The sequence below is a fragment of the Daphnia magna genome, linkage group LG9 (assembly GCF_020631705.1).
Source record: "Daphnia magna isolate NIES linkage group LG9, ASM2063170v1.1, whole genome shotgun sequence".
Taxonomy (NCBI): domain Eukaryota; kingdom Metazoa; phylum Arthropoda; class Branchiopoda; order Diplostraca; family Daphniidae; genus Daphnia; species Daphnia magna.
The window spans coordinates 4,942,707-4,960,002 of record NC_059190.1 but is presented as its reverse complement, the minus strand read 5'-3'; the positions used below and the strand labels follow the sequence as shown (position 1 = coordinate 4,960,002).

Sequence of the window (17,296 nt, the reverse complement as noted above, 5' to 3'; positions counted from 1 at the left end):
TAAAAAGATACCGTCACTATTTACAGGACGACAAATTTGAAACCATTAGCGATCATAGACCACTCCAGTGGTTGGAAACCCACAAGGATGAGAAAAGCAGACTAGGTAGATGGGCGATTGAATTGTCGGCAGTCAAGTATAAAATTACTCACAAACCAGGAAAGGAGCACGCAAATGCAGACTTCCTCTCTCGTATTCGTGTCGTAACTCCCGTGGAACGAACGGATTTCACTGACAATATTAACGAGGAGCAACGAAAAGATGAAACTTGTTCAAAAATCATTCGTTATCTTAACGAAGGTAATTGTCCGAACAAGACGAATTGGAAAACCCAGACTGGATAAAGGAGATTGAGCTGTTCCACATTAAACAAGGGGTTTTGAGGAGGGATTTTCTCCCACCATAAAAAAAAGGAGGCAATTCATTCAAGAGCAAACGGTCGTGCCATATTCATTGAGGAAAAGTATTATTAAAGAATATCACGCTTCGCTATTAGCAGGGCACCTCGCCTTTTTACGAACGTATCTCCGGATACGGGATAAATACTATTGTCCCCACATGTTGCGTGATATTAAGGATTATTGTAAGTCGTGCGAAGCTTGTGCGTTGCAAAGACGGGTAGTAACGAGAGCGTTCTTACACCCGTTAGAGATCGCGACGGCTCCATTCGAAATTACCGGCATGGATTTTATAGGGCCTATCAAACCCGAATCCTCTAAAGGAAATAAATATGTACTCGTCATGACTGATGCTTTCTCTAAATGGACCGAGGTCGTAGCCTTGCCCGATCAAACGGCAGAAACGACCTGCCGGGCCCTGATGGACAAAAAATTGCTAACGGCTTCGAGCACTGGGAAGAAGTCCTCGGCCCAATGGCCTCAGTATATAGAAACTCAGTACACTCTTCCACGATGGACAGTTCGTATATTTTAATTACAGCTAGGGACCCAAACATGGTTGTCGACAGGTTTTTAAGACCGGAACCGGAGTTAATCACCTCTCGTGATTACAAAAGCCAAACGATGCAACGTTTAAGAGAGGTTTTGCGCTAGCCAGAGAAAACCTATTGGAAGCTAGAAGGCAGCAGAAGATCAAGTATGATAAGAGAGTCAAGGAAGAGAACTTTGAAGTAGGTGATCGCGTCCTCCTGGACGTAAGGGTCACTCAATTAGGAACGAGCAAGAAATTAAACCCTCGATATCAAGGCCCCTTTTGAGTTTAAAAAGTCTTCCCTAACCATACGGTAGAAATCCGTGCGTTCAATGGAAATGGTACCCAGCTTACGCACGTCAACCACCTGAAGGCATTGACAGAGTGTATGATTTGGAGAGATGAGGAATGCGTCGATTTCGACGATTTACGAGAGTCTAAACTAAGAGCCATTAGGCTAAGAGAAGAGGACTCTGACAACGAAGAGGATCTTGCCGACGGAGAAGCAGGAGAAGAAGTCAAAATCCCGGATCACGAAGGTGACAGGGAACTGATCGATTTGGACACTATCGCGCCGAATGACGACAGAGACGCCCACTTATTTGATTTCGACCCTCTCATCCACTTGAACCAGACGGCCACAGAAAAAACCAACGGGCGCCAGATCGAACCAAATCTGGGTCATGAGCCAATGTCGAAAATTATCACCCCAATTTGTCAACACTGTTCATTTTCCCATCCCTCTTTTTTGTCTAGGTCGTTTTACCCCCTTCGCGCCCTTGGCGAGTCGAAGCAGCTAGTGCAGAACAAGACCACGACGACGAAAGACAGCTCTCGCTGACTCTCTCTCAGACTCTCTCCCCCTCTTATCACTCATTATCGTCACTACTTAATCTAACTGTATTCTCTCTTTAATACAAGATAGAAACAGAGTCAATTATTCTCTACATTTTGGTGCCGTGACCAGAATCTCTTCCGTAACGGTTTCGGTAAATTTTCTCCCACTGCTCGCGTAGCACAGCAGTCGCCATTTTCTCTCACTGCTCGCTTAACACAGCATCTTCTCACTTGTTTATTCTCATTTGGTGGTTTTTATTCGATTTATCATTCTTCTGGTCGACGATCCATTCAGACTATTCGGTTGTGGAACTTTGTAAATCTTTCGTCTTAGCCCCCCCCCCTCTCTCTTACCTCAGAAACCACGTGGCTGCGCACGGCACTACTTATCCTTATGCGCACGGCAATTCCCTCGTGGTCCAACTGCAGCCATTTTTTTGGCAAGGCTAGGGTCATAGTCGTCTTCAGCACGTCGCCCCTTTCCCGTTGCCTTTCATATTTTTTAAATTTTTTTTCTCAAACTTCTTGGTCCTACTCGTCCGGTCGTTGCCTTCACACGGTAGTCGGTCGTCGATTCGTTGGTCCGTATCTTTCATTACTTCTCTGAACGATTTGATGATACCTTTCTATGCCACGAAAACGGAATAGTCAATTAAGCCGACAGATACGGGCTGTGGCCTTTAAGGAAGAAAGAGTCCAACGCAATTTCGCTGCCAAATATCGAAAACAGATCGCTGAACGAGCTGATAAAACTCCTGCTGATAGACGACTCCACCTAGTTTACCGGCCGAAAAAGCCACGCTTATTCAAAGAGCTAGAGAAACTGCACGCGCGATCCTCACTGACCAAGGTCGCCCTATTCCCCCGGATCTCCAAGAAGAAGAGGAAGACGACACAATTCAACTAATCGCTGAAGAAGATCAACAATCTTAAACATTTGTGGTCATTAACTCTTGGTCGTAGCATTCGTGCAGGTCGGTCAGAGCCAACTGGTCCCTATGTACACGTTGAATAAAATCTTCGTCTCTTCTCCTGTTTTAATTCTCAAGCTACAACTCGTAAAAAAAATATAGTATATAGTCCCCCCCCCGTAGTCGTGTATCGTCTCTCAGTCCGAATCTTGTTGACCGTGAATAAAACGCGTTGCTACATGGTGGAGATGCAGAACCTCCGGTAAGTCTCTTTCGTGGTTGTGTTTCTGTTCGATTCTGTGCTGCGGAGGCGGTGGCTGTCAGGGACCCCTGAGAGTCGACGACCCAACTGGTCTTAGCACCTGAAATTGTTGGGGTACGGGGTCACGGCTCCGACCGTAGGTCAATCGGGGGAAGCATAACGAAGGACAGACGTTGGGGGGGAAATGGTGAAAAGGGTTAAGGCGGTGCAGACGGGTAAATTGAGGGAACGTGGATAGTGGAAACCGTGAGCCGAAGTGGTCGGCAAGAATCGGGGCAGTGAACCGTGAGCCGAAGAGTTCGGCAAAAAGCGGAGAAGTGACCGTGAGCCGAAGTGTTCGGCAAGAATCGGGACAGTGAACCGTGAGCCGAAGCGTTCGGCAAGAATCAGGCAGTGAACCGTGAGCCGAAGTTTTCGGCAAGAAGCGGAGAAGTAAACCGTGAGCCGAAGAGTACGGCAAGAAACAAGCGGTGCGAGGATTGCGGGAAGTAGATGATAGGAGAGGAGGACGTAAGGAGCGGGGAGAGAATCCGAGACGCTCGGGGACGGTTCGTGGCACGGGGTAGTTGGGGGATACCCGAGATCGGGAGTGCATCCCAGGGGCGGGCGAGGACGCGCAGTCGACCGTTGAGGAAAAGCGTAACGGAAGAGCGAGGAGAAATAGAGGACGGGTCTAACGAACCCCAACAGGAGCAGCAACCGGTATCCGTTCGGCAGGAGTATCATCTAACATTCAGTGAGGAGGAAACTGAGTGGTGGGAGGACGTTGAAGAGGAAGAAGGATCGGGAGAACACGGAGAAGAGCAGCCGGAATGGGATTTCACGGATTTGAGAAGAAGATCATCGAATATCAGTAGCTACATCCGGGGATTCAGAGCAGCTCAACAGCCAGTGGGCACAAGGCACGCGATGGCCGCGCAGATAAAATTCTAATCCCCACCCACCTTCGGTGGGAAGGACGGGGAAGACGTCGTGCAGTGGATGCATGGATACGAAAGAATCGGGAGATATAATCGATGGGGAGATGACGAACTTCGCGGCCACGTGGAGCTGTCGCTGTCCGGGGCAGCGCAGAAGTGGTACTCATACAAAGAGGCCGTGGGACAACTAGCAGCCGAATGGGAGGATGGTGTAGGACCGTCAATTGTACCATGAGTTAAAACACAGCTGTTGGAGCAATTAAAGCCCGTCAATCTGAATCGATTCAATGAAGCGAAACTGAGAGAACGCAAACAAGGGATCGAGGAATCCACGATCGAATATTTTTACGACATCCTGGATTTATGCCGCAGAGTAGACCCGAATATGACCGAAGCTACGAAATTGGCGCTCCTATGGAGAGGACTCAAGCCAAGTTTACTAGAGAAACTCTGGAGTTTGAAACCCAACTCATGTGACGAATTCCTTCAAGAAATTAAGCGGTATCAGGAAATGACTTCCCGAGCAAGACACGAGGAATGGGCGATTGGCGTGGTCGGAAAACAAACACCAACGGCGGGAAGTGAGAGAATGGATCGAATAGAAAAATTGCTAGAGGGACTGATGGGAGCCGTTGCATCGAGGAACGCATCAGGGGCAGCCGCACAGCAAGGAGAAAGAGCGGAGAGTCAACAGTATCGGTCGGATACTGAAATGGACTTCGGATGGGGAACCTATCTGCAGCAGATGTAAGACGGAGGGACACATCGGGAGAGAGTGTCCAACAAGAACAAACGGTCAGGGAGGCCTGAGGGGTCGGACGCCGGACGGACAGGTCGTATGCTACGGGTGTGAAGGGATAGGACACATACGTCGCGACTGCCCGAGCTCCTAGCGAGAAGGAGGGGCACCACAACAACAACAGCAACAGCAGGTGCGATTCGCTGGAGAGGGTAGGAAAGTAATTGGTCTAGTAGGGACACAGTATGTAGACCCGGAGGTGCTAGCAAGGCCAATTCTGAAAATCGACATCCAGAGGATGGTAGTACTGGATGTGTTCTGCTCGGGAAAACAGTTGGCTGCCGTGATAGATACAGGGGCGGGAGTGTCCGTGTGTTCGCCCAAATTAGTGAGAGAACTAGGGATAAAAGTGACACCATGGCGCGCAAATCGTCTAGTATCAGTTGACGGCAAAGAGATTCAACTAGGAGGAGCCGCAATGCTGTCAGTATCAGATGAGAGGATGACCGTCGAGGGGGAGGCTTTGGTTCTGGACGGTGACATCGACTTACTTCTGGGGAAGGACATGTTGGAAAAACTTGGAACGCGGATGAAGATTGGGGCGTTACCGGAGATCTTCATCTGAGACATTGCCATCGGAGCACTGGTGGAAGAGATGATGGAGGAAGCACAGAAACTGGTAGTCCAGAATGGATGCTGGGTCCCACCCCGATCGAGGAAAGTGGTCGCAACTCAACCACTAGATTTGAAAGGGTTTGGCGAATGTGCACTGGTGGAACCATCCCAAGCATTGCAGAGGACGAAAAGGGTGTCGACGGGTAAGGTCCTGGTTAGCGGCGTGGGAACAATCGGACGTATGGCGATAACCCACCTATCGGACCACAAACAATGGATCGAAGAGGGGACGGTGTTAGGAATAATCGAGCCAGTGACCGAAATCAACGAGGGAGACACGCCAGTAGCCGTCGCGACAGCAGGGGCAGAGAAGTAAGCGCGTCGGGAGCATGAATTTGAAAGCAGGATTGGAGAAGGATTAATGTCGACAGACAGAGAAAAGATCCGAGAAGTGTTAGTGGAATATGGCGACTATTTTTCGTGACCCGGAGACCAACTAGGACTGTGTACGGCAGCAGAGCAGACAATAGAGGTCGGGGGAAAGGACATCCGTGACCGAGAGACTGAAACTAGAGAGACTATACCCCTGGACGAGGAGGTGCAAGAAGCTCGAAATGAAAGAATGGACGATCAGGTGCGTCGATAGCACGAGCCCGGATGCCACCGGTACGATACGGACAAATGCCGCAGGTGGCAGTTGGGGCTCTTCTCCTTCTGCTAGGACTACTGGGACCGCGGATGGGGGAACTTTTCCCATCTACTCAACTGCGGTCAGTTGACGACTCAGTAGACGACTCGGAGAGGGAAAAACGAGCGGCGGAACATCATACATTCCCATTCGAGCTATAGGGTGTGGGAGCAGCGTTGTTTATGGCCAGTGTGGCTGTGTTTAGCATCTAGTGGTGCCGCGGGAGAAAAGGAGACGTTAATAGGGCCGTTATTAGGGGAACGCCTACTGATAGTGGAGGAGTTCGTAGAAGAAGAAGCTAAGAAGCGACGTGCGCGGCGGTGGAGTACCATGCATTGTCACACCGAAATAGACAACATTATGACAGCACATGAGAAAACTTGCTTGACGACACTGCGTGATCTGGAATCGTCCATTGAGCATCTAGCCTAATGATGATATGTTTTTTTTTGGGGGGGGGGGGGTCCCCTGTATCATGTAACAATGTTTCCGGTTTTCTTTCGGGAGGTTATGTTATCAATTTAAAACCTAGTAGGACTTATATACGTCAACGTAGTTTATATCTTTTTGTGTTGTTTGCGGTTTTTTGTTGTTTTTCTTTGGTAATGCATTCGGGGACGAATGCAACTAGAGGGGGGGATGTCACGTGGTCCATGACCACGTTATGTGATCCGGTTAGTATTCAATACTACCGGACGTGTGACGTCAGTGTTTCCCCCGTATATAGCCCCCCCGTAGTCGTGTATCGTCTCTCAGTCTTAATCTTGTTAACCGTGAATACAACGCTTTGCTACAATATTCTTCGTGAATGCTACAGTCAACCCAAGAAGGTGGTAACCGCTCACTAGAAAGCACTCATCAATCTATCCGTCGCAAATGCTACTCGTTCCAGTCTACGCGCGTTGGCCGATCAACTCGAATTTCATATTCGGGGTCTCGAAGCCCTTGGTACAGCTTCTGCCTTCTACGGCGATCTTCTAGTTTGTTTTCTTATTGATAAACTTGCCATCGACGTACGTCGAAATCTAACACGCCATCAAGGCACCGCGGGTTGAACTTGAGTTAAGAGCGGCCATCAAGCGTGAGATTGAAATCATGGGAGACACTTGTGATTTGCATGCACCTCTTCGTCCTGTCTTAAAGCAAGTTCTTTTCAATTCATAACACTCTCCCCAAACAACAAGAAAGAAAACATGTGCATTTTGTTCTGGAGATCACTTCCCGACGAAATGCACCGATTTTAAGACACCGGAAGAACGGACAAAGATCGTCAAAATGAAGAAGCTATGTTCCAACTGTCTTCATACAGGACACACGAATTTAAAAGATTGTCCTAGTCATTTTCGTTGTCTGCAGTGTAGTCAACCTCACCACACGAGTATCCACAGCGACAAGGCTGCTTCCGGCTCTCACCCGAAGCCCACTTCGTCTCACACCGGTTGCCTACAGACCAAAACATCGCCCAAGACCGTGAATCCCACATCAACAGATGTACTCCCTTTCGTCTTCCTCAAAACGGCCATAGCCAATGTTTCTTCTCATCATGCCTCTCACTCGGCTAATCTACTGATTGACGATGGTTCACAGCTCACCTTCATCACCGCTCAACTCGCAAACATCCTTCATTTGCATCCCATTCGACGAGCATTGCTGTGTCTCTCTGGATTCAAAGGTTTTCCTGCCTTTTCTCCAGAACCAAGCTATTATGACGTAGTCAACCTTTGGCTCAATGGTTTAAGTGGCGATCGCGTCCAAATTCAAGCGGTGGTCCTCCCTATAATCGTAGAATCACTGGAAGATCCTTATCGTACTGCTCTCTTATCGCTACCCCATCTGAAGAATATTGTTTTGGCACACCCTCCAACGTCTAACGTTAATTTTTCCGTCGAAATTTTGATTGGTGCTGACTGTTACTGGACCATCGTTAACGACGAGAACGTGCACGGTCAAGGCCCTACGGCCGTCAACAGCCTCATTGGTTACCTTATCTCAGGTCCCCTTCCTGGAGCCGTCACTTCAAGTCAAAGATCTTCCTATCACATTTCTGCCAGTCACCCTGAAGGTGTTGATCATTTATGGTCACTAGAAGCGATTGGAATATTCCCAGATGACGAGAATGATACCGATGCATCCATTTATCAGGCCAACTCAATTTCTTTCCAAAACAGCCAGTACACAGTGAATCTACCTTGGAAACCTACTCATCCCGAGCTGCCTTCTAATTACTTAATCTGTCAAAAACGGACCCGAAACACAGTTCAAAGCCTGTTGAAGAAATCACAAATACTTCCACTCTACAGCAAGATCATCCGCGATCAACTCACGGCTGGTTTCATCGAAGAGGTTCCGCACTCTCTTCCGACACCTCGGGGCTGCCATTACATCCCACACTTTGCAGTGATAAAAGAGTCAGCAACATCTCCCATCCGCATAGTGTATGACTGCTCCTGTAAAACTCGTTCCGGGATCAGTCTCAACGACTGTCTTTTGACTGGACCCCCCTTCAAAATGATATGCTGCACATTCTTCTTCGCTTCCGGATTCACCATATCGGTATTTCATCCGATATTGAAAAAGCCTTCCACAGGGTATTGCTTCACGAATCCGATCGTGAATTTGTCCGCTTTCTGTGGCTCAGCGACGACTCAGACCCTGATTTTGATTTTGATATCTACCGTTTTAAAGTTATTCCCTTTGGAGCCAGTTGCAGCCCTTTTATTCTGAATTGTGTCATCAAGAAACATCTTCAACGTCATCCGTCTACCATCAGTTCCGACATTGAGTCCAATATCTATGTGGACAACTTATTAACTGGGTGCAATTCTACAACTGAAGCTATGGAGTATTATTCCGCATCCCGCTCCATCCTTCAACAGGCGTCGTTATCCCTCCAATCTTGGGCATCAAACGATTCCTCAATAAAAGATCGTACGATTCTCGATTGACGTCGGGGACACCTCCCCTCTCACAAAGGTTCTAGGTTTGTTCTGGAATCGCGAGACCGACACCCTACTCTTACCCGTTGTCAATTTATCACCCTTTTGCGCACCTGGAGCTAGCAAGCGTGATGTGTTACGCGGGATTTCCTCCCTTTTTGACCCACTAGGATTTATTTTACCACTTCCCATTCCTGCCCGCGTATTTTTTCAAGACATATGGAAGATAAAACTAGGCTGGGACGAACCACTGCCTCCAAACTTCTATGATCGATGGATCGTCCTTGCCGCCTCTCTGAGTGGTGCTACTCCAAAGATCCCTCGTTCCTACCTCGGCTCCAGATCTCGTGTACATTCTTTGCACGTCTTCGTAGACGCCAGTCCGCAAGCGTACGGTGCGGTCGCCTACCTCATCGATGGCTAACAGAGTTCCATTTGTCATGTCTAAAGCCAGGGCTGTGCCTTTAAAAAATGACCGCTCACAACTGACTCTCCCACAACTAGAGCTTATGGCCGCAATCATCGGGATTCGCGTCGCTTCATCCATTATCGTTGCCTTCAAAGCGCTTGGTATTTCATTGTCGATAACAATGTGGTCGGACAGTCAAATTGTTTTGTGTTGGCTCTCAAAGAGCGATCGGAACAAGAATTTGTTTGTCGCTAATCGTATTTCTACACTACAAGATTTAAACGGCGACTACTCGGCCAACTGGCATTACTGCCCAACTACATCAAATTCTGCAGACCTAGTCACTAGGGGTGTGACCCTTCATCAGCTTCAGGCATCCTCTATCTGGATTAGTGGCCCATCATGGCTGAAAAGTATTAAATCTAAATAATAACGCTAATACCTGCGATTGAATACCTTTGTGAATTTAACTTAGGCAGGTTCTACCACTGGTTTATTGAAACTAACTTTTGACACAAGAAATGGCGTCTGCCTTTACACGGGGAAAAATTCTAACTACGGCTATTGCCGATATCGGCCACCAAGAAGTCTCTGCTTGACAGCGCCCCTGGCGGCCTACACAAAGTTTACAATTACAACATATATTATAAGTAAAAAACAATAGGCCGTCTGACGGGCCTTCCAAATTTAGATAATCTCTCTTCCTGTGGACTTTGACAATCCGCAACAATGGCTATCCGATCGCAGCGCATTGCCACAATGGGAAGCATCCGGTTTGAACTCCACTCAAGTTCTTCATCTGTCCGCTATCCACCCTGATCCAGCTCCGGCTCCTGCTCCGCCCATTGATATTTCAAAAGTCATGGATATTACTCGTTTCAATTGGACATCGCTCAAGCGAACAACAGCTCGTGTTTTACGCCAGTCAACCAATTTTCTACAGGGATCACCAAGCTGGATTACAGGACCTCTCACGACAAAGGAGCTACTTAATGCTGAAATCCAATGGAGTCGTTCGTTTCAGCACCGCAATTTCACTGCCAAAATTGAGTACCTTCATGACATGAAGGGTCGCCGGCCACCTTTGGTAACCCAATTGGATCTATGTATCGACAGTGATTCTCTCATTCGCTGCAGAGGTCGGTTACTCAATGCCGACATTCCTAAAACCGCTCGCAACCCTATTCTCTTGCCAAAATCCTCCGAGATCACGCGTCTCATTATTTCCTATTATCACGAGCTTTCCCTTCATTCCGGAGTCAGTGACACGATCTGTCATATTCGACAACGCTTCTGGATCCCATCCATTCGTCAACAAGTGAAATCCATCGTGCGCCTCTGCACTCGCTGCCGCCGGGTAAACGGGGCCCCTTACAGAGCCCCCAATCCAGCTACATTACCCAGTTTCCGCGTCCGTGGGGACAAGGCCTTCGCCGTGACTGGCATCGACTTTGCTGGCCCATTTCCAGTCCGTGGTCTACCTGGCCAGCCGGATCCAAAGGCTTACAGATGCCTTTTTACGTGCACTACATCTCGTGCCATCCACCTGAAATTAGTAGAGGACCTCACGGCGGATAACTTTATACTAGCCTTCAGAAGTTTCATCTCCAATCACTTCACGCCAACAATGATTCTTTCGGACAATGCCACAACCTTCGAACTTGCCGCCCTGCCCTCAAGTCCCTATTCAACAACTCGTAAGTCACCAAATATCTTTCCGACCGTCAAATCGAGTTGCGTTTTATCCCAAAGCGTGCACCTTGGTATGAGGCTTCTGGGAACGACTTGTCGGCCTGACCAAAGAAGCCCTTAAGAAGATGTTTGGTCGTACAAAACTCAAATTCAATGAGTTCCGCACGATGGTCACAGAAATCGAGGCCATTTTGAACGACCGCCCGCTCACGTATGTGTCGTCCGACTTGAACGACCCTCAAGCTCTTACCCCGTTTCATCTACTGTACGATGGTCGTCTCACTCCACTCCCATACGATCTAGCCGTCGAAGAGGAACTGCTAGACCCCACCTTCGGTAAAAAGCTTTCTCACCTCCTTGCCATGTTTAGCCGTCGCCAACGAATCCTTAAAGCCTTCTGGTCCCGTTGGCAAAGAGAGCACTTAACCAGCCTCCGGGAACGACACATCACCAGCAAGAATGGTTTCAAACCCAGCATCAAGGTCGGCGACATAGTCCTAGTTCATAACGAAGGACCCAGAATTGACTGGAAGCTAGCTGTGATTGATAGCCTCATCACCAGCCCGGATGGAGAAATTCAAGCAGCCAACATCCGCACCGCAAAAGGAAAAACAAACCGTCCTGTTTCGAAATTGTTCCGCTGGAAGTTCCCGCAACAATTGATTCTTCTCCACGCGCTCAAATTTCTCCCAATTCCGACACTTCTCTACCAACGAGACCCCGACGAAAAGCAGCCATCACTGCCGAAAAATGGATCAGGGACGAAGCGCAAGAATAAATACTTCCGGCCAAGAATATGTCGAAAATTATCACCTGAATTTGTCAACACTGTTCATTTTCCCATCCCTCCTTTTTGTCTAGGTCGTTTTACCCCCTTCGCGCCCTTGGCGAGTCGGGGCAGCTAGTGCAGAACAAGACCACGACGACGAAAGACAGCTCTTGCTGACTCTCTCTCAGACTCTCTCCCCCTCTTATCACTCATTATCGTCACTACTTAATCTAACTGTATTCTCTCTTTAATACAAGATAGAAACAGAGTCAATTATTCTCGACAGCCAAGTCGAGATGACTGGTCAAACCTCCCCCCTCCGCTAACCCCCCTTAGAGTACCTCTAGCACCCCTGGAAGGAAGTAACACAATTGCACGCCCAAAAAGAGCTACTAGTCCTCCGGACAGGTTCCGAGACTTCCTATTAGATTAGCGATAAACACCCAGCCCCACTCCCATCTTTCTCTACCGTTTTATACTCGTCTTGTTCCGTAAATTTTTTTGTTGTTGATTGCCCATTCAACATGTTATTTCGGTATATCCGACTCAATTTGTCTCCTTCTCTAGTTATTTCGTGTTAGTTCTCCTCGCCAGTCTACACACGACAGGGGCCATCATGACTACTGTATGTGACTGTAGTAACGAGCGAAAGGATGGGTTCATCGCCTTTGACGATGAAGACTGCCTCCTTGGATCGGAAGATCCTGCACCCCAAAAAAATGTTACGTACACCCTGTACTCCCATTTACCAGAAGTTAAACGATTCCCAGGACACGTTTGTCGCATGTGGGTGGTCACTCGATCTATCTTTACCGACTTCTTCGGTTGGAATTACACTTCTGAAAGTAAATCGGCCGTTCTAGTATCCACTTCCGACTGTGAAGAGATGCGGGATCTAAGGAAATGCAAAAACAAGACAATGTACGCGAAAGGCAGTCACAAGTAAAACTAAGACGTGATGCCCTCGGTACAGCCGGTTTGGATGACAAAACGTTGGGCCGTCACATTCCATTGTAAAATCGCGGAGGTCGCGCTGGAAAGTGAGTGCGACAATTGCACTATCAACTCCCCTGTCGGTACAATCGAATTCCCCTATAACGGTTTCGTAACCAGAAATCTTCAAACGCTTATTTGGGAAGACGCGTACAAAGAAAAAAAACCCTGTGATCTCAAAATTGCAGGCAAATCGGTAAACGACGGCCTGTTGTACAAGACTCACGATCCAAAAATGCGGTGCTTACAGGACCGGATCAGTCAAACAGACTACTTCGTTGATGTTACGAAGGAATTAGAACGGTGTGGCAAATCCACCTTGTTCAGCATTAATGGAATGGAAAAATCCTGATTGTCATTATCATACCAACGCCGGAACTGTATACCTTATATACCTCGGGTTCTTAGGAACGCTACAGAACCACTAGCCACTCCGTTGTAAGTCGAAGTGCACAAAAACGGGTCTTACGACAGCATCGATTCCCAGAATACCACAGAGCGTAAGATTCCTGCGTCATTAGCAGCAGAGATCAAGCAGGCGGCTCATCATCAATATACTAGGAGATCTGGCACTAGACCAAGTAAATCAACTGGCGAATGAAATTAGACGCCTCCAATGTGAGAACCGAAAAGCAACGCGCACTAGTATCCTCTTGAGTGCTAAGATCGACGGGTGGTACGCGGCTACCCAACTTCAACTGCCTAGTTGTTCAAGATTAACGGTGTAGGGAGCGCTAGGGTGTTACATTTCAACAAAATTTTTGATTTTCACTGGGGCTTCTAGATTCCGTGATGTAAAAGTATTGCATTAGCTAGCAGTTTATTTTTTTTACTTTGTTTGACCCTACCGCAGCGCGATTGTTAGAAAAATAGGGCAAAAAACTACACTAAAATGTAATTTTTTTTTTCAATTCGCTAATTTTTTTTTACGGCATGTTGATTTTTTCGAAAGAGAAGTCTTTGTTTTCCTTACTCAATAATTTTGAAAGAAAACGGAAACATCCACGGGGTACCGCAACCGAAAAAATCTTTGTTTTTTCTGTGTGTTTTTGTGCCTACGGTCCCACGGGTCACCTCCGAGCGTTCAACGGTCGCAGGAGTCGCACGTGCTGGTCTCAAAAATGTTAGTCAGTTCCCTTTTACCCCTAGACTAGGTTATTACCTCTTTATAGTGTGTAAACCAGTTCAATATAAGCATCAGAATTGTAAGCCAACAAAAATGACTTTTTCATTGGTCGTGGTTGCACTGATAGTTTATCGAGTGCCAACAAATTACCACTTAACTCGATTGTGCTACGACGAATGTTTTCTCTCGGACAAACTCTCAGTGAAAGCACTGCTACGTGAGAACTGTGTTCTCAGATTTTCTTTGATGAGCTAAAACCACTTTGGAATCGTTCATATATTCCCATGAAGCCAGATAAAGCGTGCATCGACCAGCTCGTGAAACTATATACAAAGTGGAGCACATTGAAGAAAATCCCATTAAAGAGAAGATCTAGTATTGCTAGTTTAGCTCAAATAGAAAAATTTCAAGCAGAACTGAATAAGCTTAGTGACTTTTCTCCGCCTGATGTAGAAAATATTCTATCCCATAGTCGACGTCGTTCGTCAAGCTGGGAAGAAGATTTAAAGTTTCTCAATGGCCAACGTCAATACCCACAGATTGGTTATATGATCGGAGTTGATAAAACTCTTGCTGAAAAGGAGAAGAAACGAGCTGAGAGGCAGAAGACAGCCCAATTGGCAGAGTCAAAAAGAGCTCAAATTCAAAGAATAACGCAAGAAGAAGATATTGATATCAGTGACAGTTCTTCCAGCAACGACGACGACGTGCTAGTAGAAAAAGAGTTCACGCTTTCTAGACTAAGAAAAAGGAAAAGGCCCTCGACTATTTCTCTAGCTGTTCCTGCCAAAACACTTGTTAAAGCAATCAGTCAAGTATCTGTTAGTCGAGGTTTGAGTGTTAGAGATCCAACTGTCGTGGTTGCTTCTGTTGTTAAAACAGCTGGTGGAGATATAAACGACTTAACTCTGTCAACTTCCTCAACATGGCGAAGTAATAGGTCTGCTCAAACGGAAGAACATGCTATAATAAAATCTAACTGGGTAGAGCCGGATCATGTTGTCCTTCACTGGGACTCCAAATTCACCGAGTAAAAATATTTAAAATAAAAATATTTCCGCGTAACGTCGTAACTGAAACCAAATCACATAATTTAACAGGGATAATAGTGGTGAAGGAAGCGAAAGAGTAGCAATACTCGTTAGTGGATTTGGCTTGCGACAACCTAAATTTTTGGGTGCGCCAATAATACCCAATTCGACTGGTGAAGCTCACTACAAAGCTGTTCTCGATTTATTAGAAGAATGGAAGATCACGAAAGTCGTGGGCATAGTTTTTGACACTACGGCTAGCCCTACTGGGTGCTGCGAAGGGGCAGGGACTATAATTGAAAAAAAACTTAATTACGCAGTATTGTGGCTGGCTTGTAGACATCATATCTTCGAAGTGCATGTAAAACATGTCGGAGAAAAAATTTTGGGTTCGAGAAATGGCCCATCCGAAAGAATATTTGTTTGTTTTCAAACAGAATTTCCTGCACTGGACCAATCTGTTGCTCATTTGGTCCTTTATGACTGGTCAACACTAAGTGAGCCTCTACGCAAACAAGCCCAGTCTGTTTTGGATTGGGGAGAATTGTGCCTTGCCGACAACACCTTTCCACGTGAAGATTACCGTGAACTAGTTGAAATAACCGTCGTTTTCCTCGGAGGAGTAGTACCAAGGGGCTTTAAACTACACAAGCCAGGAGCACACCATACAGCTAGATTCATGGCCTACAAAATTTACATCATAAAAATTGAAATGATGTCGGAACGCTTCCATCTTACCCAAAACGAACGAAAGCAAGTGAATCGTCTTTCTAAATTTGCTGCTTTAATCCATAGTGAAGCATTTTTGCGTTCAAGACTTGCTTCAGCTGCCCCGTCTCTTGATGTTAAGTATCTTTCCTTATTGCAAGACTATAAGGAAGAGGACTCAGAAATAGCGAAAACAGCTTTAAAGTCTGTTTTCAACCATCTCTGGTACGTGACAGAAGAGCTCGTAATTTTGGCTCTTTTTGATGACACTCTAGCAAGTCCAACATGAAAGGCGATGATTGAAAAACTGCTTTTCTTCCGCAACGAGAAACAAATCTTCAAACCTAGCAAACCAAAATTTCCATTGGCTGTATTCAAAGAAAAAAGTTCCATCGAACTTTCTATTAGCCTAGTAGCTTGTATCGAAACGTGATCGTGGCATCTGTTTTCACTACTGGGGAAAACAGAGGAATAACTGGACTGAATGTACGCCCCCGTGGATGTTTGGAATCAAATGTCTGGATACAGGAAAATTTCCGCCTTCGTCAAATCCCTTGAAGTTGTAAACGACTGCGCCGAGCGAGGGGTAAAATTAGTAGCTGATTTCATCAACGTCACCAAAGACCCTATTCAATTGCAATCTGTGCTTCAAGTCGTCGAGGCTCACCGACAAAACATGCCGAAGCTTACCAAATCAACAATGAATAATCTCATTCAATCGAAGTGATAAAATGTAGCCTGTGTACTATCCTCAATCTAATTGATATTCATAAAAAACACAGAATAAACCTAATTGGGTAAGATTTTTTCGGTTGCGTCCGGTTGCGGTACCCCAAGGATGTATCCGATTTTTTCAAAACTATTGAGTAAGGAAAAAAAAGACTTATTTTTCAAAAAATCAACAGGCCGTAAAAAAAATTAGTGAATTGAAAAAAAAACAATTTGTAGTGTAGTTTTTTGCCCTATTTTTCTAACAATCGTGCTGCGGTAGGGTCAAACATAGCAAAAAAAAATCTGCTTACTAATCATATACTTTTACATCACGGAATCAAGATGCCCCAGTGAAAATCAAACATTTTGTTTAAATGAAACACCCTAATGGAGCGCAGGTTGAGGTAGCACGTTGCGCACCTTTTAATGTATCCTTCGGTGCCGAGCGGACGAAATGTGGAAATCAGCCTCGTTTTATGAACTTCACAATAGCCCATAACGGATGGCAACTTGTTCCATACCACCCATGTTATTGGCATGAAACTAGCTACGTCAACTTTAATGGGAAAACTCACATCCACGCGGATGGTGGGTGGGTTCCGGTAATCACAACAGTTCCAAGAAACGGCAGACGCCTGGTCGGATTGGCGACGTATGAAGCTGATAATTCTCTACAAAATTTTTTGCAAATGAATTCCGCGATGCAAAACAGGCCGTTGAGTCACGCGTCGGTGATGGCTGACATCTTGGCTTCTATTCATGAGCATTACGCAGAAGATAACTCACGCCAATTATTGACATCAAACGTACTCATTCATCACAGCGACGCAACGAATATTGATTTCGTCGCTAAGATCGGTGGATGGGTAAAGAATTTCGGAGCAGTCTCGGGATTTGGTGCGTTGTCAGTATTGGCGAAGCATTCTTACCATGGAGACCACGATCACAGCCACGAAGAGTCGAATAAAATTGCCATAGTGTCGTTTTTCATCGCTAGCACATTTCCTTTTACCTTATAA

General features: G+C 46.4%; 1 protein-coding gene and 1 pseudogene across 1 annotated transcript; both read left to right on the top strand.

Annotated features, from left to right (window-relative positions):
* The first annotated feature begins 10,109 nt into the window (after positions 1 to 10,109).
* LOC123475959 lies at positions 10,110 to 11,844 on the top strand. The gene is made up of 2 exons (XM_045179218.1): positions 10,110 to 10,944; positions 11,018 to 11,844. The coding sequence occupies exons 1-2, from the start codon at positions 10,110 to 10,112 to the stop codon at positions 11,842 to 11,844; spliced, it is 1,662 nt and encodes a 553-aa protein (XP_045035153.1).
* A 480-nt stretch (positions 11,845 to 12,324) lies between these two features.
* LOC116931320 lies at positions 12,325 to 17,296 on the top strand (annotated as a pseudogene).

Bases quoted from the DNA above. Each gene is read 5' to 3' on its own strand.
- LOC123475959 (XM_045179218.1), top strand. From the start codon at position 10,110: ATGGATATTACTCGTTTCAATTGGACATCGCTCAAGCGAACAACAGCT. The intron at 10,945-11,017 runs GTAAGTCACCAA...CCTTGGTATGAG, and splicing joins AAGTCCCTATTCAACAACTC to GCTTCTGGGAACGACTTGTC.